This window comes from Rhinolophus sinicus, linkage group LG02 (genome assembly GCF_036562045.2).
Source record: "Rhinolophus sinicus isolate RSC01 linkage group LG02, ASM3656204v1, whole genome shotgun sequence".
In the NCBI taxonomy this organism is placed as follows: Eukaryota; Metazoa; Chordata; class Mammalia; order Chiroptera; family Rhinolophidae; genus Rhinolophus; species Rhinolophus sinicus.
Genome location: NC_133752.1, coordinates 195,768,832 through 195,795,530, shown reverse-complemented (window position 1 = coordinate 195,795,530; position 26,699 = coordinate 195,768,832). Strand labels below are relative to the sequence as shown.

Below are 26,699 nucleotides of genomic sequence, written 5' to 3'. Positions count from 1 at the left end.
CTGTGGCTTCTCTCCCTGTCCTCCAATTTACCTGCCCTCTCCCCAGCCCCCACCTAAAGACATATTTAAAAGGTGTTTTAAAAGGTGCCTCCACTGCCCTTGGGCTAACACTCATTCATTTCCATCCTGATGAGGACACTTACCTAGGTGGGAGATTGGGGGTAGGGGACGCAAGGGGCGCAAAGCCCTAGACAGTTTCCCTCCCCTCATTCCTGTGCACTGACCCTTGGGAAGTGGGAAGAGCCGGATCCGTGGCCCATTTCCCCTGCTGGTCTTTTCTCCAAAGTGGCCCCAGTCCTTCCCCCTGGAAGGCTGCAGACTGGCCCTCTCTGGCCTCTGTCTTCCTGCCTTTGAGGCTGTGCCACCCCTGACAGGGGTCCCTCTGTCATCATTTCCCCAGAAGGGGATGTTCTGCTGGCCCCTGGTCACCTGATGGCCCCCACTCCACCTTCCTTTGGACAGCTGTAGAGGGTGGTCTGCTGACCTGAGCAGATACAACCACCCTGACAATGATGCCACCTGCTGTCTGTGTGTGCGTGGGTACATGTGCATGCGTGCGTGCGTGTGTGTGCCTCAGGGAGGTGCTTCTGTGTTTCTTTCTTGATGCCTCCTTCCTTTGGGGGACTAGGGCGAGAGACGAGGAGTCCCAGAAGGAGCAGTGCTTCTCTTAGAGCGGCTCCCCTGTGCACACTGAGCGCCCTGATGCCAGCCAGGGGAGAAATTCAGAGTGGACGTTCTTGAGGACCAGGCTAGAGAGAGGCTGGAAGGCATGAAGAGAGGAGGGCTTTCCAGAACGTCCCCAGGCTTGCCCCTGGGTGACGGTGGCTGCAGACAGTTCTTTGTGCTGCTCTTCTGGGTCCTTCTGTCTGTCTGTCATCCATCTGTATGTCTGTCATCCATCTGTATGTCTGTCATTCATAGCTACCAGTAGCTAGAGTAACCTGGCATGTAGACAAGCTCTGGATCTGAGCTCCAGTCTCTGCCACTGATGAGCTACCGATCTACAACAGGATTCCCTGGGCCTCAGTTTCCCCATCTGCAACCTATTTTATAGCTAAGATTCTTCGGGCTCTGCTATCCTGTGCTCCGAGGGTCCTCTCCCTGTCTGAGCTGTGTGTGTGTGTGTGTGTGTGCGTGTGTGTGTGTGCACGTGCATTGGGGTGTATGCACAGATACACAAGTCTATTTTGCATTGTTTGCCCACAGCTGTTCCAGACTGAAGGTGTATATGTGTTGGAAGTGGGAGGTGGGGAGTGCCAGGACCCTCAAAACCTACAATGAACTTGACTTTGGGAGTTGGAATATGAGAACCATTTTCTTACGTAGGAGAGAAGATGGAGAGAGCAGAGCTATGCATGAGCCAGTTAACCCAATTGAGGGTATGGCTCTACTGCTGGGACACACCAGGCTGGGGACATGGAAGACACATGAAGGATCCTGTATTTCTATAGCCTAGGGACTGGGTGGGGCCCCATGTTCAGATCGCATGCATGAGCCTCCTGGCTTGGCCTCTGCTCATTGCTCCCTGCTAGCCTCAGTTTCCCCATCTGTAACCCAAAGGGGATGGGTCTGAATTTCTTCAAGGATCCTTCTGGCTCTAAATTCTAGAATAAGGGGAGTGGAGGAGGGTTGGAGCGATTGATGCTTGTGGGGAGAGCAAGACACGCAGAGAGAGACTTTTTCTCACTGTGCTCCAAAGCCTCAGTCTCCTCATCTTTTTAGTGGGCATAATAGATGGACTTAATGGGTTGTTGTGAGAACAGTGAGACCCAGCATTTTGGTTGTCATGTGACAGCTATTACTGTTACTTACCAGTGATCAATGAGAGGGCGGAAGCCGGAAGGAGCTCCCTGCCTGACCCTTGCTGCCTCCTTCCCAGGCCACGCCTCACCAGTGTTTCCCCACCCCCACCCCCACAGGGGCAGTCGACGTGGATGAGTGCTCCGAGGGCACCGATGACTGTCACATTGATGCCATCTGCCAGAACACGCCCAAGTCCTACAAATGCCTCTGCAAGCCAGGCTACAAGGGGGAAGGCAGGCAGTGTGAAGGTGAGCCCAGCCCAGCCTCCTGGCCAGACCCTGCGGCTGCCCACCCCATGGAAAGCCGGCAGAGGCTAAGCCTCCTGTGCTGCCCCTTCTCCCCGACCGCCATGAGTGCCACAGCACAGGCCTCTCTCAGCCTTGGGAGGGAGGCTGTGGGCTTCCTGGGAGCCTGGGTTGCTTTCCTGGGGTTGGAGTCCTGGGGTGCCTAACTCTCCCTGGGTTTGAAAGTTTTGTTGTTTTTTTTAAGAAATTGAGATGAAGCTTTCAATGATATATTTGTCCATCTGTCCCTGACTGGATTGTGTGGGGTAAAGGCTTGGTGTGACTTTCTCAAGGTCCCTAACTTCAAATCTGAAACCACCCTGTGTGGCCTGCAGCTTCTAAAGGACATGCCCAGTAGCCAGCCATGGCGTTTGTGGGGCTGGCTCAGGTACAAGAGCTTGGGCAGAGACCCCTGGATTTGTGCTTTCTCTCCAGCCTTCCTTCTCTCTACCTGGGGTCTGTCTCTCCGGGCTTGCTTCCCTGCACCTGGGGTGTTGGTTTGACCATCTGGCACGGGAAACTGCCCCATGGCAGGCTGAAAGTCAGAGAAAGAAGAGCAGCCTTGGCTGTCTCTGGAGCCAGGTCTCTCCAAACCAGACAGAACCTAGGAGAGTATTTTTCCAGGAGCGTCTGTGTGGTCTTTCTGACACTGCAGGTCTGGGGCAGGGCCTTGAACTACCTAGCACATGACTGATACGCACCCTGGGTGAGAAGCATCAATCCAAATCTTCCCCATCTGTCCCCACTTTATAAATGAAAACTGAGGCTCAAAGAGAAGAAGCATCTTCTGCAAGGTCCCAGGTATCCCAATGGCATGGCCGGTACTCACACCAGGTTCTCCTAATTTCCACTCCAAGGCTCTCTAACATCTCATTTTCTTCTCCCTGAACCCTGCCCCTTACTTTTTCAAAGTGTGAGATTTGTGTTAGGAAAGCAACACAAGAGAACTAGATGGGTGCCTGTTCCTTCTGTGTAATGCTTCATGGAAGCTGGAGTTGTGTAGGAGAAGCTGTGACACCTCCTTGGGACGCTGACATTGTTTATCCATCTCATTTGTTGGGCATCTACTTAAGGCTGAGTGCTGGGCAGAGGACATCGACCTGGAGCGGGCCTGGTTTGGCCACATGCTGGCTTTGCTTGGGGCCCAGAAGCCTGAGGGGGAGCTGGCGCCTACCCACAGACCTCTGGAAGGAGGCCAGGCTGGAGGCAGATAGAGCAGGCTGTCAGCAAGAAGCCTGGTGGCACGGGCTGGCCCGGCTGCTGGCAAGGCCGGGAAGTTAGCTCGGTGGTTCCAAGTGGCACATGTGTGGCCCTGTATGGCCGTTTTCTGACCCTCTGCTCCCCACTCCAGGCCCAGTGCTATGGCAAGGGAGGGCTGAGGGCGACCTGTCTCCAGCAGTTTAAGCCACTGACCTAGCCCAGCTCCTAGCTCCCCTCCTGCCCGCCCCTGTCCAGGGGGCCCACGCTTTGTCTCCTACCTGGCTCCCTGATGTCCTTCAGAGTCCAGCATTAGCTCTCCACTCTGTTGAGCCCAGGTTGGGAGTCCCACCGCTGGCTCACGAGGCCTGATGTCCTTGGTGTGAGAATGTGAGAGGAAGAGACTTGTGACTGTGCTTCTGGAACTTCCAGGGGCCTCCCTGGCCCTCCAGCCTGGCTCCATCCTCTGCCCCTCACCTCCTGAAACACTGAATAGCACTTGTGCCCTGGCCACACGTATATACGCTAGGCCATTCCATATTTCTGAGCCCAGCTCAGGTTTTCCTCCTGCCTGGAGCTCCTTTTCTACCATCTGTGTTCTGGCTAATTCCTAATCATGCTTTAGATTTGCCTCCTCTGGGAGGCCTTCATGGATACCTCCACCCGTTCCCACAAACACACGCACAGCTGCGGGAAGTACCTACTCTGCTCCCAGAAGCCCCTGCGCCACCCTCCATCATAGCACTTCTGTCTGCGTTGTAAGAACAGGTCTTGCTCCCCTAGTAAACTGTGAGCTCATTTATTGAGGGTCTGCCACGGGCTCAGTGTTGGGGCCACCATACTGAAGCTGTCAAACCCGGGCTCCCAGTGAGCTCCTGTCATGTTTGTCCCCGTGTCCCCAGCTCCTGGGGCAGGCCTGGCATGAGCAGAGGTGTGCAGGAAATGTTTAGTCTCAGTTGGCTTTCTTTTGCCCTGACTAGAGTTCACATGAGATGAGGTGCCTGTAAGATGCCCGCAGAGGGGATGTGAGGGTAGCGTGGAGTGTTGAGTGCTGGCTCCGTGAGGGCTTATTCTTGCCATGGTGTCGTGTTGACCCTATCTCATGAGAGAAGGCAGCGGGGACAGGCCTGGCCCTGGGTTGCCACCCCGGTGGGAAACTTTGGGTAGTCTTTCCCTCTTGAGCCTGTTTCCCCTTTGGTTATATGGACCCAAAATACCCCCCACTGCAGTTCATTCTGAGGATCAAATGAAATGCAGTTCTGGGGACTGGGACCTGCCAACCACACTGCCTGGCACACAGAAGGCGCTCAGCATGCAGTATGCACTCACAATACAGATGATGGGACCATGACCGTCATTGTCATTGTCACCATCACCTGTCCTCACAGTGGCTTAAAGCTCAAATGACATGAATGGTGAAGACATTTGGAAAAAAGCACTCTGTGCGGCACACCTCAGAGGTGATGATTCTGGGGTCACCTGGTCCCCCTCTCAAGGAGCTTAGCATCTGGGTCGAGCTGCAGGAGCTGAAATTATGTTCTCAATGGAAATTCTTAATGACCAGGTGAGGGTTGTGTAAGTCAGCACCTGGTGAGTTGCCATATTAACAGTATGGAAAATAACCGTCAGGAACCAAGAGGAGGATGCCGTTTGGCCACTCGCTCCAGAGTGAGTGCCGTGGCCGCTGTAGGTGGCCACTGCCTGCCCCCCATGTAACGCCAGCAGAGGCTGAGCTCCAATTCCCCCCACCACACCATCCCCCGACCTCCGTGAGTACTGGTCTGGGTTCTGGGGATCTGAGTGGGAGGTGGGGAGTGCCAGGACCCTCCAAACCTACAATGAACTTGACTTTGGGAGTTGGAATATGAGAACCATTTTCTTGCACTGAGATTTTCTCATCCCTGGGGACCCACCGACAGTCACCAGTCAAAATCGATGGAGCCTGCTGGGGTGTTCACCGAAGGGCCATCAGATCCCCCCACGGGCTTCCCTAGGACGACCATGCAGAGACTTCTGGAGGCTTTGAAAGCTGGAGGGGCTGGCAGGCCACATGTAGTGGTGGCCTGAGGGAGCGTGGAGATCACCCAGAGGCTCACTTCTTGGTTTACAGATGGGGAAAGGGAGGCCTGGGAGGGCAGCGGTCTTCCTGGGTTGGGACTAGAGCCCAGCTTTGGTGGGCCAGTTCCTCCACACTGCTTTTCTGCAGGTGGCTATTGCCATCTCAGCCCTGTGTTCTGAGGACAGGGAATGAATCTATCTAGTTGAGCACAATGGTTAAAGCAGGGAGCAGACTGCTAGGGTTCACATCCTGCCTGGGTAGCTTGGACAAGCTACTTAACTTGTGTTTGTCTGTGAAATAGAGATAATAGAAGTACCTACTTCATAGAGACATTGTGAGGAATAAATGAGTCAGTGTATATACAGCGTTTGAGCACAGCCTGGCACATAGGACACACTAGGTAAGCATTAGCTGCTGTTACCATGGTGACGATGATGGCATGGATGGTGATGGTGATGTTGATAGTGGTCGTGATGCTGACGATGAGGGTGAAGGTCTCGATGATGGTAATGACGGTGGCATTGATGACATCACTGGCAATGATCATCATGTTGCTATTGACGATATCACGATAATATTGATGACCATAATATTCATTGTATGAAAGTGGGTGTGGCTTTGTCTTTTTCCATCAATTCCCTGGATCTGAAATGGCTGGGAAATGTGGTTATCTGGTTCATTGACGATTCAGATAAATCCTAGGCATGTAAACATATCCCCATGGAGACTTACAGACATGTACGCCATTCACAGATGACCATCTACCAAGAATGTGCAATGAAAATTGCAAGTGACAGAAAACTTTCCTTGGTTCCACGAAACCTACTCCAGGGATAGCAAATCCACTGCCACCTCCCCTACTGCAGACATCAATAATCCATCACCACACCCTCCAGACAGCCACTTCCACTTTGGATGAAACCCGTTTTTCCCTCCATGGACCCCTTTGTCTGCAGGTCCGGGCTGGCATGGGGTTGGAGTTTTGGGGGACACGAACACCCTGTCCTAAGACCTCGTAGACTTTGCTGGTTACTGTGATGGGCACAGAGGATGAGTTCTCCGCACAGATGCCTGGAGAACGTGGCTCCCACGGTCTCCCTAGTTGTTGTTCACAGGAAATGGACCCAGCGTGTGGGAAGTGGGAAACCCTGTGTGGGCTGACTGAGCCTCTTATGCCCTTAACTGTGTCACCTTGGAACCCCTGCTGGTTGTGAAAACCCCTTCAGCAAAGCCAGCACTGGAGACAGCCCACTCCCCATTCCAGGCACAGTTTCTGACCACATTGTCAAGGCCACGTGCTGTGTGGCCCGTGCACGTGGTGATTGGGCCTCCACCTGTGCAGCCATTTCATCTCCGGGGGCAGCCTGGGGCCCATGTGGTCAGCTTAACGCTGGCAGGGGTCTTGCTGGAGCCAGACTGAGGTGCCTTAGACTTGGGAAAGCTCTGAGCAAGGCTGAGGCTGAATCAGTGTCTTCTTGAGGATTCACACCTTGACAGAATCTGAGGTCACTTGGAGGAAGTGAACTCATTGATGTACACATGTGGAAGGAACTTTAAACGGTGTCCCGGGCAGGCCCCATGTTTTACAGATGACCACCCCTGCTTGTTGCCTTCCCCAGACCCATGCACATCTCTGTTTTGGTCCATGTCACCCTGCATGTATGTTTTCCTGTGTCTCCTCCTGGAATGTGGACCCCTCATGGGTAGGGTCTGTGATCTATTCAGCTCCGATCCCTGGGTCCCAGGACTGGCACAGGGCCTGGAAGGCATCTGTTGAGTGCAAGCGTGGATGGTTGGGTCCCAATGGTAACCTCCTCCAGGAAGCCATCCCTGCTGCTCCAGACCAGTGAGCTGTCTGTCACCTGTGAGCATTCCTCTTTCAGAGCGCCTGTCCCAACTGGGTTGCAATGAGCTATGTGACTTTACTCAGGGCTGGGCCCAGACCTATTGTCGGTGGACAGTGAGTGACTATTATCAATTCTGGGGATATCAGGAAAGGCCTCCCAGAGCTTCTCAAACCCTGAAAGTTTTACAGATGAGGAAACTGAGGCCTGAGAAGGGAAGGGACTAGCCCAAGGATATCTGGTGTGGACCAGCGGCAGAGTTAGGTTGGGGAATCTGGGCCCAGGGAAGTCAGCCTCTAGCCAGATCACCCAGCTGAGAAGTGACAGGACCTGGATTCCAACCCCAGTCAGCCACGGGGTCCCAGCAGGAGGCCAGGCCCCCATCAGCCTTTCTGAACAAAGCGGGAGGAGTTCCTTAGCTCTGGAGTCTTAGAGGGGGCAGCAGAAACCCTCTCCTGTGTTCACACTTCTTGCTGCCACCAGCTCCTCTGAACCAGGCCTTGTGACTGTGAGGGGCTCGAAGTACATCAGCCATCGCTTAACTTAGAGACGACATCCCTCGGGCTTAGCCCAGCACTCAGCTAACCACTTTGAGCTGCTGTCATCCTCTATCCGACTCTCCCTAATCACATACCACCATCACTGTCTGTCTTCCAGTTCTTCAAACTCACCAGCTCCTTCCTACCCCAGGGCCTTTGCATGGTCTGTTTCTCCTGTCCTTCTTCATTTAGCCAAGCCTATGCATGTCCAGCTCACCAGACCCCTTGTGCTTGAGTCTTTAGGGAGTTGCCAGGGCCAGCCCTGCACTGGCCTCCTGGTCTGAATTAGTTGGGTCTGTTTGTGCTAATTCTGCCGGGGGCAGCCTGGGGGTGAGGAGGGGGCATTTCATTCCCTTTAAATGCTCAACTCATTTAACCTTAATTGCTTTGTTTTCATAGACATTGGCTAAGGAAAAGGACCAAATTATAGCTTGAATTGGGTCTTACTAATCTTAATTAAAAGCTCTAGTTTATAATCAGGACCAGGCCCCAAACGAGGAGCAAATGCCCTCAAATGGCTTGTTTAAATAACTAAGACCCTCTGGATAATCACTGTTTAGTCTGAACCAGCAGCGCACAGCACCCCTTCCGCACAGCACCCCTTCTATGTGTACTTAATTTTTTAGACCATTTAGTCAAGTGGTTTATTCCACTTGCAAGTCCCAACTCGGTCCTGTTCCAAAATGCTATAATTAAAACTCTTGGGGGAAATAAATTTTTGTTTTGGCCACAGCATATCAAATATATTATTATTTTCCCCTTTTTGTGAAAAGGGGAAAAATGACAACCTTATGGGCGTGGGAGATCACAAAATTAGCATGTGTGTAATGAATGTAAATAGTCACTTCCTGAATTTTATATCCCCGGGGCCTACTTGTCCGTCACTGAAGTTAGGTAGATTACAGGGCATGCTATTAAGTGTTTTAACAAAACTCCTAATAACACACTCAGCGATCCATTTAGTCTAACATCAGAACAAACAAAAAAAAAGTTAAAACCAATTGGCCTTCCTAGGGAATAATGTCTACGACCTTATTAAATCATTTTCATCATGATTATTGCACACTTTATTGAAACTCCAGATAAAATTCTGCTTTTTGGGAGGTCAGGAAAGGCAGTAGGAGGTAGGCAGGTGGGGGGTATTCTTCAAGTCTTAAAACGTGCAATTATGCACGCTAACGTGTGCCCTGCTGGAGATGAAAGAGCGCAAGTCCAGCAGACCAGCGGGCAGGAAGAAATTGGAAGTGACTTGAAATTCCAAGCTGCTGTCAGCTGGCCATTAGGCAGTGTTTGATTGCAACGGGTTCCAGCTCTGCCACAGAGTTTAGGCTTCTTGGAGCCCATGACTGTTTTTAGAAGGAAAAATGGAAAGCTCGTACTGTTGGTATTTAAGCTTTGGAGGCAAGTTTGCCTCCCTGAGCCTGTTTGCTCATCTGTAAAATGTGTCTGCTGGACCTGATTCACTTTAGTGTCAAGAGTATTGGCTGAGCACCTACTCTGCGCCACGTGTGGTGCCGGGGCCAAGACATGCTTTCCTGACCTTACTCTTTAGTGGGAGAGATGAGATGTTACAGGGTGTGGAAAGTGCTGCAATGGATGCACAGATCAGGTGCAGTGCAGGTGAGGAAGAGAGTGAGTATCACTGCCGAGAAGAAATTCAGGAGGGCTCCCTGGAGAAGCATCATCCAGCTGAGTTAGGAACGCAGAGTGGCAGCGGGTGTCTGATGTTGCTTCCAGCTCTGGTGGTCCATGGAGGCGTCTGTTGCAAGGATGCAGAGGCCTGTTTTCGCCTTTGCAGACTCAGTATATCCAACAAGTGGCTTCACCTTCCCAAGGCCTGGTTCCTTCCTCATCCAGTGGCAGCAGTGGCACCTGCCTCCCGGAACGCACGTTGGAGCAGAGGTTGGAGGAGGGAGCGCCTTGCAGTACACGACAGAGTGCTTGAAGGCAGCTCCCGTGCCTTTCCGTTCAACTCTTTTTTTCTCTAAATCCCCACTTCTCCTAGGGTTATAGGGTCTCTGCCCCCACCTCCCATCCCCCGTATTTCCAAGCTCCCCAGACAGTAGGCCCCTCTCTGTCCCTTCCTCCAGGCTCTCTTGCCTCCTCTTGGCCGCTTCTTATTACAGTGGCTGTATTTGTTTTTCCATCTGAGGAATGCTAACCAGAAAAAAACCATTATTTCTAAGAAAATAAACTGCGAGCTGTTGGCCTTTGAATGCTACTGAAATGGATGACGGCCTTCCCCAAAGGCCTTGAGACAAAGAGGGCCGAGGGCTTGTGTGTGCGGGCAAGGTCAGGGGGTCTCGGAGGGGGCTCTGAGGGGGTCCTCCAGATGGGCCAGGACTGCAGCCCCTGGGAGGAGAGAGTTTAAAACCCCAGCCAGCCAGCTTGGGCCTTGGGCCTGGGTAATAATGGCTGCTGATGCTGACCACACCCTACTCCCTTCAAAGTCACCAAGATGTGCTCCCCTCTCCGGGGGCCGCCAAGCCTGCTGTCTGGTCCTCCTGGCCCTTAGGTCGAGGGGTGGAAAGCTGGGCATAGGTCCATGGAGACCTGGGTGCCAGCCCTGTGTGACCTTGGGCAGGTCTGTGAACCTCTTGGGCCCTTGTGTGCTGACTGCAAAGTTCAGGGCTGGGGCCAGGAGACCCCAGGCCCCTTTGGACCCCCATGGTGGGCAGCCCCTTCTTTGGGGCTCCTTCCCACAGTGCCACCAGTGCTGGCTCAGTTCTTGGGGTGGCAACTGGGCCCCAGCTGGACTGTTGACTGCCTAGCCCTTCCCATGGGCAGCACCGCAGGCAGACCTGGGCCTGGCTGATGCGTTGGTAGGTGAGGATGACCTTGTATGAGGTGTGTCTCCCTGTGTCTGGGTCAATCTCCACCTCCATGCTGGTAGCACCTTGTGGCCAGGGTCTGGGCTTAAGGCGAGGGGCCAGCCTGGGGAAAGGAGGGAAGAAGGTGTGGAGGCGGCTGGATACTCAGCAAGAACCGTGGACCCTGGATCCCTCGGTCACTGAGCTGTGTCGGTGTTAGCAGGGTACAGTCTGGAACCAGCCTGCCTGGGTTCCAATATTGGCTTTGCCACTTACTCGCTGGGTGATCTTGGGCAAGTTCCCTAAGCTCCCTGAGCTTGTTTCTTTTTCTGTGATGAGGGAGGTGAAGGCCCTCCTGCCTGAGCTATAGTGAAGGCTAAGCCACCTGCCATCAGACAGTTCCTGGTGGGGAGTTGCCACTGCTGCTACTGATGGGGAGAAACTGCACTGTGGATTTGGAGGGAAGGAAATCAAACCACCAGGCCAGCTCAGGCCCCACCGCTGCCAGAGCCCACGGCGGCCTGTCAGGTGACGGGAGGAAGCCTGAGCAGGGAGTCTTGGGTTCAAGGTGCTGTCAGCCCTGACTTGCTGATAAGAGTAGCTCCTCAGTCCCTGTTTGGGGCTCAGTTACCCCTTATAAAATCCAGGGGGTGCATGGGAGGAGTTCTAGGATCCCAGCTAACGCATTCCAAGTGCTGGCTTAGGCTTTCAGGCAACTACACGCTTCTGATTATTCTGCTGAGTTCCCAAGAGATTGGTTCTGTAGAGTAGCCCCTTAGAACCTGCAGTTTGGGGGGGTCTACGGCTTCTCCCATGCCTTTCACTAAGGGGACCGGAGAATGACCATGCCTATAATTGGTGGGGACAGAGGGGGCCTCGACTCTGGGCTGGCAGGCCCCTCCTCACTTCTGGGTCAGCTTTCCCTTGACTGGGTTGCTTCAGTGTCCAGGAGATCTGATGCCAGAGCCTGGGACTAGCCCCCAGGGAAGGGTTCAGGGTGCTTTGGAGGGAGGGAGGGAGTAAGCAACTGGTCCTTTGGGATTGGTAGGCAAGTCCTGCCTGGCGTGTGGGAGCCCACCAGGAGCCCACACTGGGCAGGTGGCATTTGAGGTCAGTTCACAGTGGGCGTCCTTGTACTTTCTCTGCATCCAGGCAGAGTGCCCAGAGACCCAGCCAGCACAGTGGAGAAGGGCACCCACAGCGTTAACTCAAAAAATATTTTTTAAACAGCTTTATTGAGATGTAATTCACATACTAACAACTCATCCATTCAAAGCGTACAGTTCAATGCCCTTTAGCGTATCTGTACAGTTGTGCATCCATCAGCAGAGTCAATTTTAGGACCTTTTCATCACCCCAAAAGAAACCCTGTACCCCTTAGCCATCACTCTCCAGCCACCCCAACCCCCAGCCCAAGGAAAGTACTGATCTACTTTCTGTCTCAATAGATTTGACTTTTCTGGAGACTTCCTGGAAATGGAACCCTATGATATCTGGCCCTTTCTGACTGAGATGGCATTAGCTTTGAAGTCAGGTGGGCTGGTTCCACTTGGATTAGCTGTGTGACCTTGGGCAGAGCGGCTAACATATCTGAGGCTTGGTTTCCCCTGCTATAATATAAAGATGTTGGGACCGTCTTCTCTGGGTGCTCATATGTGATGGCCTGCATCCCACCTATACACCCTGGGGTCAGTCAGCAGAGGCCAGGGTCAAGATGATTCATCGTTTCAGTGTTGAGCAGACTTTTGTTGCGTATACTCTGCCACTTCTGAGGCTTACACTGAATGGATGCAGTTCTTGCCCATGGAATTCAGCCTCCAAGGACGCATGCCTAGCAAGCGTGAATAATGACAGTGTCTTTTCAGGGGGCCGTGAGGCCCAGAGGGTGGGGAAAAGTCATGTCTGCCAGGGGGCCAGCAAAACATTCAGGGAGAAGGTGATTCTGGGGCTCAGTCTGCAGAAGTACGTCAGTGTCCGTGAAGGAGACCCCTCCAGGCAGAGGGAACAGCATGAACATAAGTGTGGTGGCATGAAGCTGCAAGGGCCACTGGGAGAGGTCAGCAAGCAGCTCGAACCCCGTGGTTATCTTGGATCACAGGTTGGGCAGGCCGAGAACCTTCCCACCCCCTGGCTGAGCCATGGTTATTGTGTGCAGTTAGGAATGAAAAAGTATATAGATTTGTGTTGGTTTTGCATGACCTTTGACCTTTCCCATAATTAACTGCTGGGCCCACTTCTAGCATTGTCTCAGCAGAAGGGGAACCTGATCGATGGATGCCAGGGGTCCACAGAGAGCGGGTCTCATTACTCCGTCATTACAAACCCAGAGCTTAACCCTGTGCCACCGGAGCTAGGGGGCTTAATCCTTCCTGCTAGGCTGCCCTGCCAAACTACCTTCCCGTGAGCGTAATTAGCCAACAAACCGGATTAAGATTTATTCACCAGTAAGGACTCAACTTCCTAAGCCATACATCTCTCCCAGAATGGTTGGCTGATCTAAGGAGTGCACGGTTTTCCTAAAGCCCCCAGACAAAGGCGAAGACGTGCTAGCGCGCCCAGCCAGCGAGGGAGTCTTTGTTGGAGCATATGGTCTCCACTGTCTGCAACGAATGCCGAGAAAAATGCCAATTTCAAGGGGAAATGAGAAGGCATTTTCAGTAATGATCTCTGACGGTCGGGGGAGGGAGGGTTAAAAACCCTTATTTTTCACGTTGTGAGGGATATAAATGTCAACTATATTGTGCCCCTGAAACTAATACAGTATTGTATACCAACTGAGATGTCAATTCTTTTTTAAAAAATCCTTATTTTGAGAACCTTTCTAATCAGCCCTGATTTTTAGGAAAATGCCCTGAAATAGTATTAAAATAAAATAAAACAGAGCTCTGACTCATTGCAATAGAATCTTTTAGAACCTAGGCACCAGAGAATAAATATACATTTTATGGAGCTACAAGAATCAATTTTGAATTAAATGAAAGAAACCAAACTCATCCCACTCGGGTTCCAAACCAGTGTTGTTGGCTCATAGCCACGGCTGTGGGATCGTGCGCGCTGCCATTTTAATCTAGGAAAAGTGGAACTTTGTGACCTTTTAAAAACCCCATAATGAGCGGCTCCCCGTGCTGTTTTTCTCTGCTCTGTTGGATGTTGGGAGCTGTTTTCGGTTGGGAATTGAATTTTCATTAAAAAAACAAAAGAAAAATCCACAGAAGCAGGGACACGGAGCTGCTGGACTTCTCATCCTCAGCACTCGTCAGATCTTTTGTCCTCCCGCTTCCTCCACTTGTATGACGTATGACGTGTCCCTGTCACCACCCCTCCACCTCAAGGGTAGCTACAGACCTTGGAAATAAAAGCAACGATGTGTAACATCTCCTCCACATCGTCTCCTTTACAACTTTTTGGAGCATGAAGCTCGTGTACCCCAAGGAAGTGGCTCTAACAGGTATCAAGGCCATTTGAACACAGCCACTGCCGGGGGTGGGGGGTTGGGGGGGAGCCTGGAGACAAGGTCCTCAGCCAGGCTGTGCCTCAGCCCCCACATCAGTAAAGTGGAAGGAGCTCACACCTGCTTCTCAGGCAGCTCCCTCCTCCAGTCTCCAGCCCCCTGCCCCCTACCCCACCCCACGCACGCCACCCCCACTCCTCTCATTCCATGGCCCTCTCCCTCTGTGTGTCTGTGTGATTTCCCATAGTGCTCTCTCGATGCTAACATCCTCTGTGGGTCTGTATCTAAATTTCCCTCCTCTTATAAGGACACCAGTCATTGGATTGGGGCCCACCCTCCTCCAGTCTGACCTATTCTTAACTTGATTACATCTGCAAAGATTCTATTTCCAAATCGGGTCACATTCACAGATACTGGGGGTTAGGACATCAACACATCTTGGGGAGGGCTCAATTCAACCCACAACAGTCCTTTAAAAATAAACATACAACCAATTAAAACAAAGTTTAATGAGACCAAAAAAAAAAAAAAAAGAATAAACATCCAGCAAGCTTGGCTCTGCCCTGCTCCCGTCCTTCATCCTCTCCCCACCCCATCTGCCTCTCCCCTGCTATCTGGCTTGAATGGTCCTTAAAAAGTGGTAGGAGCCTGGAGGGCATCTTGGAGGCCTGCTGAGGCCCCTCCATCGCTGGTGGCTCTTGGATATGTTTATTACAGTAATAAATCCACTTGCTTTGGCACCGATTTTTTTTTCAGTTCATTTGTTTGTGTGTTTATCTCTTATGTATTAAAGGAGGAGGCACACATGATCTTAAAAAACAAAAATTCAAAGCACTGGCACGGAAAATAAGGGGTGGGGGTCAGTCTGTGAGCCCAGGATGCTGGGATAGAGCAGGCTGGCCTCAGAAGCCTGGGGGCGCGCTCAGGCCAGGGATCGGAGAAGCACTGATCATCCAAGAGATACCAGATGTGGGGGGAACTCCTGGGGGATAGATTATGGGAAGAGATGTGAGCATTAACCATTCCTGCACCCTTCGGCACGTTGGTATCTACTACGGGGACTCAAAGGAAGGAAAAGCCCAGAGTTGTGTTACTGACCTTTCAGTGATCTCTTTATAATGCCGTAAGAGTATGGTAATCAAATAGCTTATCATTCGGATGGCGAAAAGAATGCTGTGAATAATTACACCCAGACAGCCGGCAAAAACTGGAACTGTGCCAGGCAAAGTGGGGCGTCCGATTACCCTCATCAGGGGAAGATACATTGTTCTCAGAATTTACCACCATTAAAATAGCTGGTCCGCGTGCATTTCCTGGATGTGGTGACTGTAACCGACTATGTTTCCTTATTTGCTTTGGCCTCTGGGAAGCTCAGAACCATGTTTGTGGCCCAGCTTTTGAAATTGTGCTGGAATTCCCAAATGTATTTCTGCACATTTCCGCCAGCTTTCTCGTAGTCTGCAACCCTCATTTCTTTTCTTTTTTTTTTTTCATCCTAACATCTTATTCTTTTTGAAAATCTCATTGTATGTGTTTTGTAAGCAGTTTGCATGGATGACGTCTGAAAGAATTGATGGGATGAATGTATGTTTGGATGGATGGATAGGTTGGTGTTTGTCTAGATAGATGAATGAGTGGGTAGGTGTGTGGAGTGTGTGTGTGTGTGTGTGTGTGTGCATGTGTGTGTAGCAAGTACAAGGATGAATGGATGAACAGGTCTTCAGATGATTGGATAATACTTTCTTGGCACACAGTGTAAATGTGCCGAGGGTGAATTAACATGTATACAGGACTTTGCCAATGCCTAGCAAGACGAGGGCATTCTAACTTATTGGAAAGGACATGGGCTTTGTAGGCTGAAAGACCTTTGTTCTGATCCTTGCCCTACCACTTACTACATGACCTTAAGCAATTACCTAACCTCTCTGCACTTTAGTTTGCTCAACCATAAAATGGAGTTAAGATACCTCCTCCAGAAACTTGCTATGAACGTTTAATGGGCCTGTGCGTGTTTCAGGAGGAGATGACTATAAACTTTCTTCTGAGGTACAATGAGAGAAAGAGAGAGAGAATTCTTTCACCCAAGCATAAAATAAAAGCCCTGTCCCTCATTCTTACTGATCAACCTGAGTCACGTGCCCGCCCTGGGACCAATAGCAGTTGCTCACGACAGGCACTGTTTGGGTTAGACTCCACCCTCAGAGTCGGGACCAAGCTGCCTTCTCCTGAGAGTCACCTGCTTAAATGAAGGAAAGAATGGAGGGAACAGTTTGGGGGCTTCTGGTTCAGATCAGGTGAGAGATGATGCTGACAGGTAGTGGAAATGAATGACCAGTGGCCAGACTGTAACCATGATAAGGGTGTAGGAAAACCATGCTTTGGTAATTGATTAGATATCGGTGGAGAGGTGGAAGGATGACACTATTCACCGGGAGGGGGACCCCAGGAAAGTGCAGGCTGATGAATTAAAGTTGGGCCGCGTTGCTCTGGAGCATCTCTAGAAGATCCACAGGGAGAAGTGGTTGGATCGGTGTACTTGGGGCTCTGGTGAAATGTCAGGGCTGCAGAAATGGGGAAGTAATCCATATCTCAGCCTTTACAAACCCATGTGCCCTTTCAAACATTAAATCTTACATCCTCCTTTAATGTTATTTCAGACTTCTGCGTGCATTAAATATATGATTAAAAACAATTCAAATGACTTGCAGGATTGAGTCAGTTTCCCAGCCGACGCTGCTGGCCACGGCAGGCCCTTTGGAGGTCCAGGCTAGTTTATTTTTCCCCTGTTGTGCCTGGGTGGGCGGGCACAAGAAGTCAGCTGCATAGGCCCAACCTCGATTTTGTGCTGCTGTTTTCACTGAAGTTATCCCCTCTGCTGGCAGTGTCCCTGGCTGGCAGGTGTCTAGACTGCGTTTGGCCACCTGCAGAGTCAGGGAGCTCACTACGTCCTGAGACAGCCTCTGCCATCCTGATGGACAGTCCTACCCGTGAACATTTACTGGCGCCCATGGCTCTTCCCCACTATGTGTAGCTCTGCCCTCCAAATCAGCCTGGAGCTGGGTGTCTCCCTGTGCCAGCTCCACAGGCACTTGAGGGAGCGGCCAGACTCGCCTTTAGTCTCCTTTCTGCTTCAGGCTGGCCCTGTCCCAGCTTTCGTAAAATCCCTCGTCGACAGGGTAGGGGACAGACAGACAGCTTCTTCCGTAGTAACGTCTTGCGAGCCACTTCTGATTCTGCTTTGCTGGGGCACTTCTGGTTCCACTGTTGGGGGGCACTTCTAGCTGCCCCCTTTCCTGCTTCTTCACATTGCCTGTGGAGGGAGGGGTGGGTGGGTGTAGGTTGAGACCACAAGCCCAGGAAGCATCGGCCCAGCAGAGCCAGAGAAGGGCAGGCACCCCCAAGGCAATGCTACCGGTTGTCCATGCCCTGGCTCTGTCCTGCTCGACACTCCCAGAGACGTGGCTGAGCTTAGGCCCCCTTCGGCTCTAGAGCCAGGCTGCACTGGTTCGAATCCCACTTGTACCATTTCCTAGGTGTGTGTCCTTTGGCAAGGTTTTTGGCCTCCCTGTGTCTCAGTTTCTTCAGTGTCCTTGTGACATTGGAATAACGATGACAGTGCCTCTGTCACTGAGTTAGTGTGGGATTTGAAGAGCTAAAGGCACGGTGTTGTCGGCGGCCCTGGGGTATAGACACAGGTCGTTGAGCATTAACTAGGCGTGTTCCTGTTATGTTCCTGTTCTTCTCCACGTGGCCCACATCTCTCTGGTCTGGAACTCCAGAACTGATAGCCCCTTGACCTCTGATGGGAAATGTTGAAAAAGACTTAAAACAGCCAAAAAGGTGACCTTTACAAAGGCTATTGGCCATTGTTTACGAGACAAAAGGCTTTGTTAGAATAGGAAAACTGGAGCCGTAGAAATTCAGGCTTCAGAGGCTGATGTGGAAGGAAACTAATTGTGGGGAGTGTATGGACTCTCTCTCATTCCAGAACTGACACTTTTTGGTGGTATGCGAAGTTCATTTTATTTAATACCCTCTGCTTCCCAAGTAATGAGCTCTCCATCTCTGGGAGGCTTTCGAATAGGCTAAAGAGAGTCAGTTTGGGGGGATTTTACACAGGGTCCCCACATGCTGTTATTGTTAAGAGGCTTTCGAGGGACGCTACTGGGTCTGACTCTTACCTGCTGCACTGTGGTGGGAGCTGGCAGGCGCCCTGCATGGCCTGCCACGTGGCCCTGCCGTCAAGGTGCTGGCCAGCCGTGCTGCAGAGCCAGGCTCTTCATCCTGGTACCTTTGGGTCCTCGGGCCCCAGCAAGGACTCTAGTGACTGCCTGTTGGGTGATCCGCTAGCCACTCATGTCCAGGTGGCTTTAGCAGTCGGGGCAGAGGGGACCCCAGGCTCTTCCTCTGACACCTCTCCTGCCCCTCGTTTTGCAGACATCGACGAGTGTGAGAATGACTACTACAATGGGGGCTGTGTGCACGAGTGCATCAACATCCCGGGGAACTACAGGTGCACCTGCTTTGACGGCTTCATGCTGGCACACGACGGACACAACTGTCTGGGTGAGTGCTGCCGCCGTGCCCTGCCCGCGAGGCACGCCTGCCTGCTTCTCAGCTCCAGCTTGCAGGGTTGGGGGCTGTGGGAAGGTTTGCTCTCCTTTACCTCCTTGTGTTACTGTGCAGGGGCTGCCATAACAAAAAAGCACAGACTGGGGGTGCTTAAACAACAGGAATTTATTTCCTCACTGTTCTGAAGGTAGACGTCTGAGGTCAAGGTGTTGGCTGTTTGGGTTTTTTCCTGAGGCGTCTCGACTTGGCTTGCAGATGGCCACCTTCTCACCAGGTGTTCACATGGTCCTCTCTCTGTGCACACACATATTGGTGTCTCTGTGTGTGTCTTAATCTCCTCTTATAAGGAAACCAGTTGTATTGGAATAGGGCCCATCCTAACCTTTTTTAACTTAATTACCTCTGTAAAGGCCCTGCCTTAAATACAGTCACATGCCAAGGTCCTGGGGGGTTAGGGCTTCAATGTATCAATTTTGGGGCAGCACAATTCATCTCATAACAAGGATTCTTAGATACCTCCAGATTCTCATGGTTCAAATATATATTTTTTAAGCCAGTTGCTTGCTGGATAAAATTGGAAAAATGTAGAACAGGGACAAAAAACTGAGCACACCTCTTCCTTATGCTGGTATATTTCCTTCAGGCTTCTCTCTGCACCCAGGTGAGATTTCACTGTGGTGGCGATCAGGTGGTCAGCATGGTTTTGTTCCTTGATTTTCCCTTTGACATCATGGCCCCATTTTCCTAGTTGCTGCATAGTCTGATAAGTGACTAATAACCTGGGGCTGCTATAACAAAGGAACAAACTGAGTGGCTTCAACCACAGGCGTCTCTTAAACAGAAAGAATTTATCTCTCACTGCCTGGAGGCTAGACATTTGAAGTCAGGGTGTCAGCAGGATTTCTTCTTTCTGAGGGCTCTCAGGGAGAACCTGTCCAGGCCTCTCCCAGCTTCCGGTAGCCTGGCGTGTTCCTTCACTGGTAGGGTCGTTCTCCCTGTGTTTTCACATAGTCTTTGCTCTGTGCATTTCTATCTCTGTGTCCACATTTCCCCTTTTTATAAGGACGCAGTCATATTGTGTTAATGACCTCATCTTAACTCGGTCATCTGTGAATACCTTACCTCCCCAAAAAGGTTGCATTCACAGATACTGGTGGTGAGGACCTCAACATCTTTGGGGGGGATAATTCGAGCCATAACCGAGGTGGTTTGCAGCCTAGAGCAAGAGGAACATCTCATGGCTGAAAGCACGTGGTCTCTAAACAAGTGCCGGTCCCCTAAGCACTCATCGGCCACTGGCTGCTCAGGAACCCGGGACACGACCGCTGGAGCCCAGGGCAGGAGACCATGGACTTGGCAGGAATGGGGCAGTGGCTGTGGCTGTGGACCAAGCTCTGGGCCTTGGTCACTTGTCATTGGCGAAGGGGGGATGTGAACAGCCGCTGTCTCATGGCTGTTGTGAGCAGTAACCGAGATTATGCATGGACGGCTGACAAGTGAGCCCAGCAAAGGGTTCCCAGTAGCTGTGACTGTCTTGGGGACCGCTGAGCCTCGGACTTCCCCACTGTAACACAGGGACCGTGATGCTGCCTCCGTCACCAGGTTTGTGGGAGAATTAAGTGACTGGCACTTAGTAGGTACAAATAATCAACCAACAGGCATTAGTATTACTCTAGGTGACCTGGCCACGCTTTGGGGTTGGACATTTAGATTGTTTGCTTATTTTGTTGATTTGTTTGTTTGTTTTTACCATCAGAATCTAGAGATGATTCTGGAAATGAAACTTTTTTTTCCTTATTTTTCCCTCAGCAGTTCTTCCCAGAAGTGGGACTCCTGGGTCAAAGGATCCTTTGGCTTTTTTATGGCTTTTGGTGCAGTGCTTCCTGCAAGGAGTGGGCTCCCCTGCCACTGTGCCCGCTTGGGTGCTGGTGCATCGCATAGGGAGCTGGGTGTGCCCGTACTTGTTCCTCTTTGTGGGGTATTACCTTCGATTCCCTGCCTGTTTTTGTTTAATGCCTGTTGGATCTCAGATGAGCTTGTTATGGGAAACAGATCTGTGAACATGTAATGACACCACAATAAGTGCTGACACGGACGTCTGGGCAACAGGCTTTTGAAGCCCAGAGGGACCTGCAAAGAGCTACCCTTGCATGGAGTGATGGTTGGGTGGACTTGGGACTAACTCCTTGGTGGGGGGAGTGCTAAAGAGAGGGGGTTGCCCTGAGCAGGATCTCCAGATGTTGGGGAGCAGCTTGATGAGGTGAGGGCATAGCCTGTGGAGACAGCGGTGTGTGGGTCCCTGGAGTTGGCCTCAGGGTGGGTGGCAGGAATGGTGGGAGGTGGGGCTGTGGAAATAGGCAGAGCCTTTAATTAGATTGTAATGAACTAGGGTTGTACTACATCTATTGTGCCAGAAACCAAGTTAATTGTCATCTAAGTGTTATCTATTGAATCCTCCCAAAGCATAAGCCCTTAGCTTTGCCAGTTGTTTGCCCCTTTTTCAGATGATAGGGAGTAATCCATTTGTCCGTGAAGGCAGAGCTGACAGTCCCTTTGAGACAATAGGCAGTATCACCCAGTGGTCAAGAGGACAGACCTTGGGGATGGCCAGTTCTGGGCTCCAGTCCTGGCTCTGTAAGTTACCAGCTGTGTGACCTTGGCCGGTCAGTTCACCTTCGTGCCTCAGTTTCCTCACTTGTGAAATGGAATTCGCAGTCCCTGTTTTTTAGGGTTCTTACAAGATTGAATGAGATCGTGGGTGCAGCATGTGTAGCGGAGTGCACTGAGCACTCAAAACGTAACAGGCATCCATCTGGCCCCCGACTTTCAGAAGACATGTATTGAAATGGGCTGGTTTGACGCCTCTGAGACCTCGTGGGGTCCAGAGCCTTCAGTCTGCACTCCCTGGGCTGTGTCGGAACCCAGGCTGCCCTCCTAGCCACAGCACCCCGCCGGTGTCTGTAACCCCTTGGGTCCTTGGCTGGGACAGGTACCCCAGTGCCTCCATACTAATAGTAGAGCCTGTGTGGGTCTTTGTTTCAACAACATGATTTTCACAACGGATTCTTTTAGACTGATTAATTTAAAGAACTGGGTAAGACTTCCCCTACCCCCCCCACCCCCCAGCACCGATTGCCGCTGCGGACGGCTCTACGTCACACATATGGCAGCCGAGAAAAGGCTCTCTCTGTTGCCCCCTCTGCTTTTGGCTGAGGGCAGACCCTTCCCAACAGACTCTTTTTGTCTGGGCTTTTTCCTTCTCAAGACAAAACTCCAACTCTAGAGAAGTCAGACCGTGGTTCCATCCGGGCGGGAACTACACTGACCACGTGACCTCTCAGAGCCTTAGCCATAAAATGCTGTAGGCATGAAAATGCCAGGTACAGTGGCGCGACCCCAGAGGCTTGATGAATGTTGGAGGAAACAAATACTGCTGTAGGAGGAAGCTGGGCTTGGACTGTGACAGTGTAGCCTCAGATCCTGGCTTCAGCACCAGTTACTCAAACTCTTCAAACTTGAGTTCTCCTAACTCTGAAAGGGGTGGGTAATACCTGTGACAGTTAAATATGAGAGTGGATGTGGAAAGCTACACGTGCTGGTGGAAAATTCTGCAGGTGCCAGATATTGTCATCCTCCGGTTGCAGAGGTGTCGAGCTGGCAGCCCGTGGCCCTCACCCAGCCTGCACCCGGGGCTCATCCCCACGGTGTCATCGTCCTCGTCATTGAATGATTTGTCAGTGTTTAAACACCAAGGGATATCATATAAATATCTATGTTTCCAACATTGTTCCTGCTTGGTCACCGTCACCTGGCCCCTGATATTTGTGAGGTTTTGTCAGGAGTACAACGGAAGCCCCATGGCTACATATGTAAAAGTCAATACGAAGCTTCAAAACTAGAATATAATTCAACGAAGTCTACCTTGAGAGGTATTCCTTCCTAATAACCTGGGAGGCTAGACCGGGATTTAGAATTCCAGGACCCTTGGAGTTTGTACCCGAAAGTGGTACTGTGGGCAGTGCCCACTGCCACCCCCTTCCTCGCCCCGGCTCCATCCTGGGACACACACCGGAATGTGCAGGCACTGGCTGTCTGCCCTCAAACTGCCTTCGCTTTTGCTACTGCGTGGTCCTAAGTGTCGTCTGTCCCTCAGAGCACAGGTGTGGAGCCGTTTGGACAGGGAATTTTAGGGTCTCAAGTACCCAGAAAGTGGTCTAGAAGGTTGGGTGTGGGTTCCAGGTGCACATGACCCCCTGTGGAGTCCTTACTCCAGAGGGAGGGCTGCAGCCATCACGGGGGGCAGAGGAGGGACTCCCGAAGCAGGGCCCAGGGGTAGGGGCGCCTCTCTGTCTCGGTGTGGTTACTGGTGGCAACTGGCGGGAGCTGTGCTGCAGCTGTCCCCTGTGGGTTGGGGTGGACTCTCCCGTTTGCTACGAGCCCCACCACCCCCTGCTGCTCACAACCCATCAGCTTTGGTCATTTAACTACCTGCTGTGTCTCAGTAGGAATCGTGTTGCCTGATGAAGCTTCCAGCGGAAGCCTGCCCTGATGGGTGTTGGCAGCTGACTGATGGTTGGAAGGTTTTCGTTGTCTTGTGCAGTCCTGACCAGTTCTGGTCAGTCACTCTGAGCCCCACCCCACAACCCATCACCCACCGGGGACAGTTGGGCCCATTTGCATCTCCTGTTGTTCTGTCTCCAGAAGTCTGGGCAAGAGTCTTGTCCGGTTGTAACATTCCACTCTCAACCACCGTTGAATTCCAAAGGGATGATGGCTGGACGAAATCCTGATTAGTAGAGTTTGAAAAGCATTCGGAGTTAATTAAGAGAAGCGAGGCTGATGGCTTAAGGATTATTTTCTTGCTGAAGTTTTCACAGTTGAACCTTTTCTTTTCTTTTGAGCAAACGAGATTATTTTCTTGTGGAGATGGCTGGCCTGGGACTGTGTCCTGGAGGGTGGCCAAATCTGTCCTCCGGGGAGCAAAACCCTCTCTCTATTTGACATCTTTATTGAGGAATTTCTCAAATATAACAGAAAATGACACCAGAGGGAATTGAAACCATGATGAGATCCTTGCTCAACCCCAAATGACTGCTTTTAGCATTGTAATTACTTGAAATAGCAGTAGTTCTGTTTGAAAAATATTATTCCAAACGCCATGCAATTGGACATAAGAGCAATATTTAGGCTAATAGAATCCGATTTTTTTTTCATCCTAAATGAAAACCAGCAGTGGATAATTTTTTCCCGTCTCCACAAAGCAGGACTCCTTTTTCTCTAAAGCCATTAGTTCACTTAGCCAGATGTTTTCTTCCACCCCAGTCTCTACCTTGACTTACTGAAAAATATGTCTCTCACGTTGCTCACAGTTTGAATTTTGGACTTGGCTGCTCGGCACTTTTTGTTCCCTGATGAAGAGAAGTCATCTGTAGCCAGGTTGAGCAGGAAAGTTGTTTTATTCACCAGATCACTACTTTCCCATTAACGTTTATTGAGCACCTACTATATGACTGGCTTTGTGCTAGGTAGATAGCTCCACTTAGGTGAGATGAGGGGACTTTGGTTGAATCTCTGCTGTGTGCCGAGATGCCCAGAATGTTGTGCTCATGTTGTCTCATTTAGTCCTCACAGCATCCATGGGCAGAAGCCATTGGTATCCCTGTCTTACAAATGAGGGAACCGAGGCTCAGAGAGGGAGAGTGGCCCACATTAGGTTACACAGCCAGCAGTGGTAGAGCTGGGAACAGAGCCCAAGACTGTGCATTTCTTTGCCAGTTCAAGCCCGTAAGCCACTGCCCACCCCTGCCCCATGGCTCCGGGAACAGTGCCAACTCTGGGAAGCTGGCTGGGTTCAGGAAGGGACTTCCTTCGGCGGGATGTTACATATGCATCCCCTGCAAGTTTGGAAGTCACTGAGGGCATCCAGAAATCCCAGTATCTGCCAAGCCAGGCTGGCGCGAGGCATGCCAAAGGGCAAAGGGCAGGCACTCCCGAGAGTTCACCCAACGGCGGGCACCTCCTCCCCACAGCTGAGACGGCCTCCCCAGGCCAGGCAGGCAGGAGCTCCCCGCCCACGGGTGTTTGTGTCACCCCCGAGCTTCCTTCCAGACCTTGTCTTAGCCCCAGTGACCACACAGCGCCCTGTCTCGCGGCTCCCTTCACTCACAGCAGCTCCCAATTCATAGCCGGTTAGCTCACAAGGCCCCTCAGGCTGGGGCCCTACCAGCCTCTTCGCCCCTTCTCTCTCACAGAGGTGCCCTCTGGCCCAGCCTCCCTTAAACCCATCGAGTCCCTCTCCACGTCCCTGCTCATTACAGCTGTGACCCCTCACTGAGCCTGGGCCTGGTGAGGTCCCGCTCACTTGTCATTTGAGACCCAACCCGCATCTCCCTTTGCTCCAAAGTCTTCTGTGACGCGTTATATACACCTCCACTGTGGATCTGTGCCGGGGTCCCCTCTTCCTCCCCTGAAAGCAGAAGTTGTCTCATTTATCTCTTCGTCTACCTCTTCGGGCCCTAGTGCGTGTCTGGCATGTGGTAGGCATATGATAAATATTTGTAGAATGAATGAATAAACGAATCTGTAAAAGTGCCTGTAGCCTGGGTCCTCCATCCCAGCGAACCCCCATCCTGGCACATGCAGAGATGAAGGTGAATTATATGGGGCATCTGTCACAGGACTCCCAGGTGCGTGAGAAAGATATATTCACGACTCGAATGACAGATCCTCTAATTCGCAGTGACACTAAAGCCTTCCACCTCGTCTTCATGCATTTGTTTATTGCAGCAAATTGTTCTGAGCACCTGCCATGTGCCAGATCCAGTTTGACGTGCTGAAGATACAGTGAGTGGTGAACAAAAGCAAAAACGTCCCCACACTTAGGAGCTTACATAGTAAGGGAGAAGCCGGTAAACATGCAGCTCAGTAAAGTAAGTTCAGTCAGGTCAACTGCGGTGAGAAATAATACAACAAAATAAAGTGATAGACAGTCATGGGGGAAAGGGTGCTGGCGTTGGATCGGATGGTATTCTAATACTATTGCTGCATGAAAAGCCACCCTGCACTTGGTTGTATAAAACGTGCTTTTATTCTGCTTGTGGATTCTATGCGTCAGGAACTCAGGCAGAGCTCAGTAGGGACGACTTGTGTCTGTTCCACGTGTCTGGGGCCTCAGCTGGGAGGACGTGAAGGCAGGGGCTGGAATGGTCTGGATGCTTCTTGGCTGATGTCTAGTGGTCGATGTTGGCTGCCGGCCAGAACACTAGCGGGCAGCCTGCCCTACGGTCTTTGCACATGGGCTGGTGTGGGCTCCCTCACAGCATGGAGGCTGGGTCCCAGGAGAACAAGACACGAGTGCACAGAACTTCTACAGACTAACCTCAGAAGTCACTTCCCCCACTCTCGACCGGTCAAGGTGCTTACAAGGTCTGCCCACGTTTAAGGGGAGGGGACACGATGAGGGGGCCTCAGTGAGGAGGAGGAAGCCACTGTTTCAAAATCTAGGGAAGATCTTTCCTCCTGGCAAAAGGGAAGGACAAGTGCAGAGTCCCAAGATGGGGACAAGCTCCTTGAGTCTGGCAACAGGTCAATGTGCCTGGAGGGGTCAGGAGGGAGGGGGGGAGAGTGGAGATGAGGTTGGGAAGTGGCAGGGCTGGGTCACAGGGGCCCTGGAAGGGCGTTGGGATTTTATTCTAAATTAGCTGGGAAGCCGTGGACATTTTCACAGGGATTGACATAGTCTGATTGACATTTTAATTAAAAGGGATTTGCTTTTTGGCTGCTAAGTAGAGGATGTATTACAGGGAATAAGAGAGATCACTGTGGTGGCCTGGGTCAGAGATGTGGGTGGCCGAGGCCAGAGTGACAATGGCGGAGGTGATGAGAAATGGTTGAATTCAGAATATAATTTGCAAACAGAGCCTACAGGCGTTGCTGATGGATTAGATGTAAGAGGTACGGGGAAGAGGAATGGAGGCTGACTGCTAGCTTCTCGCCTGGAATTTCTGCCCAGCTGTGTCGGGTGACAAATTTTAGAGGGGGGAGAGGGGTAGACCCAAGAGTCAGTTTGGCCAAGTTCAATCTGAGATGATCGACAGCCATCCAAATGGAAATAATGTACAAGTTCAGAAGGCTAGAGTAG

General features: G+C 51.5%; 1 protein-coding gene across 3 annotated transcripts in view; it reads left to right on the top strand.

Moving 5' to 3' along the window:
- SCUBE1 (signal peptide, CUB domain and EGF like domain containing 1) overlaps positions 1-26,699 on the top strand; it is a 129,107-nt gene that overhangs the window by 1,808 nt on the left and 100,600 nt on the right. For all 3 annotated transcript variants that reach the window (XM_074326508.1, XM_019715035.2, XM_019715037.2), the window contains exons 2-3: positions 1,920-2,051; positions 18,425-18,553. In XM_074326508.1, coding sequence (XP_074182609.1) covers positions 1,920-2,051; positions 18,425-18,553 — 261 coding nt within the window. The remainder of the gene's footprint in view (positions 1-1,919; positions 2,052-18,424; positions 18,554-26,699) is intronic.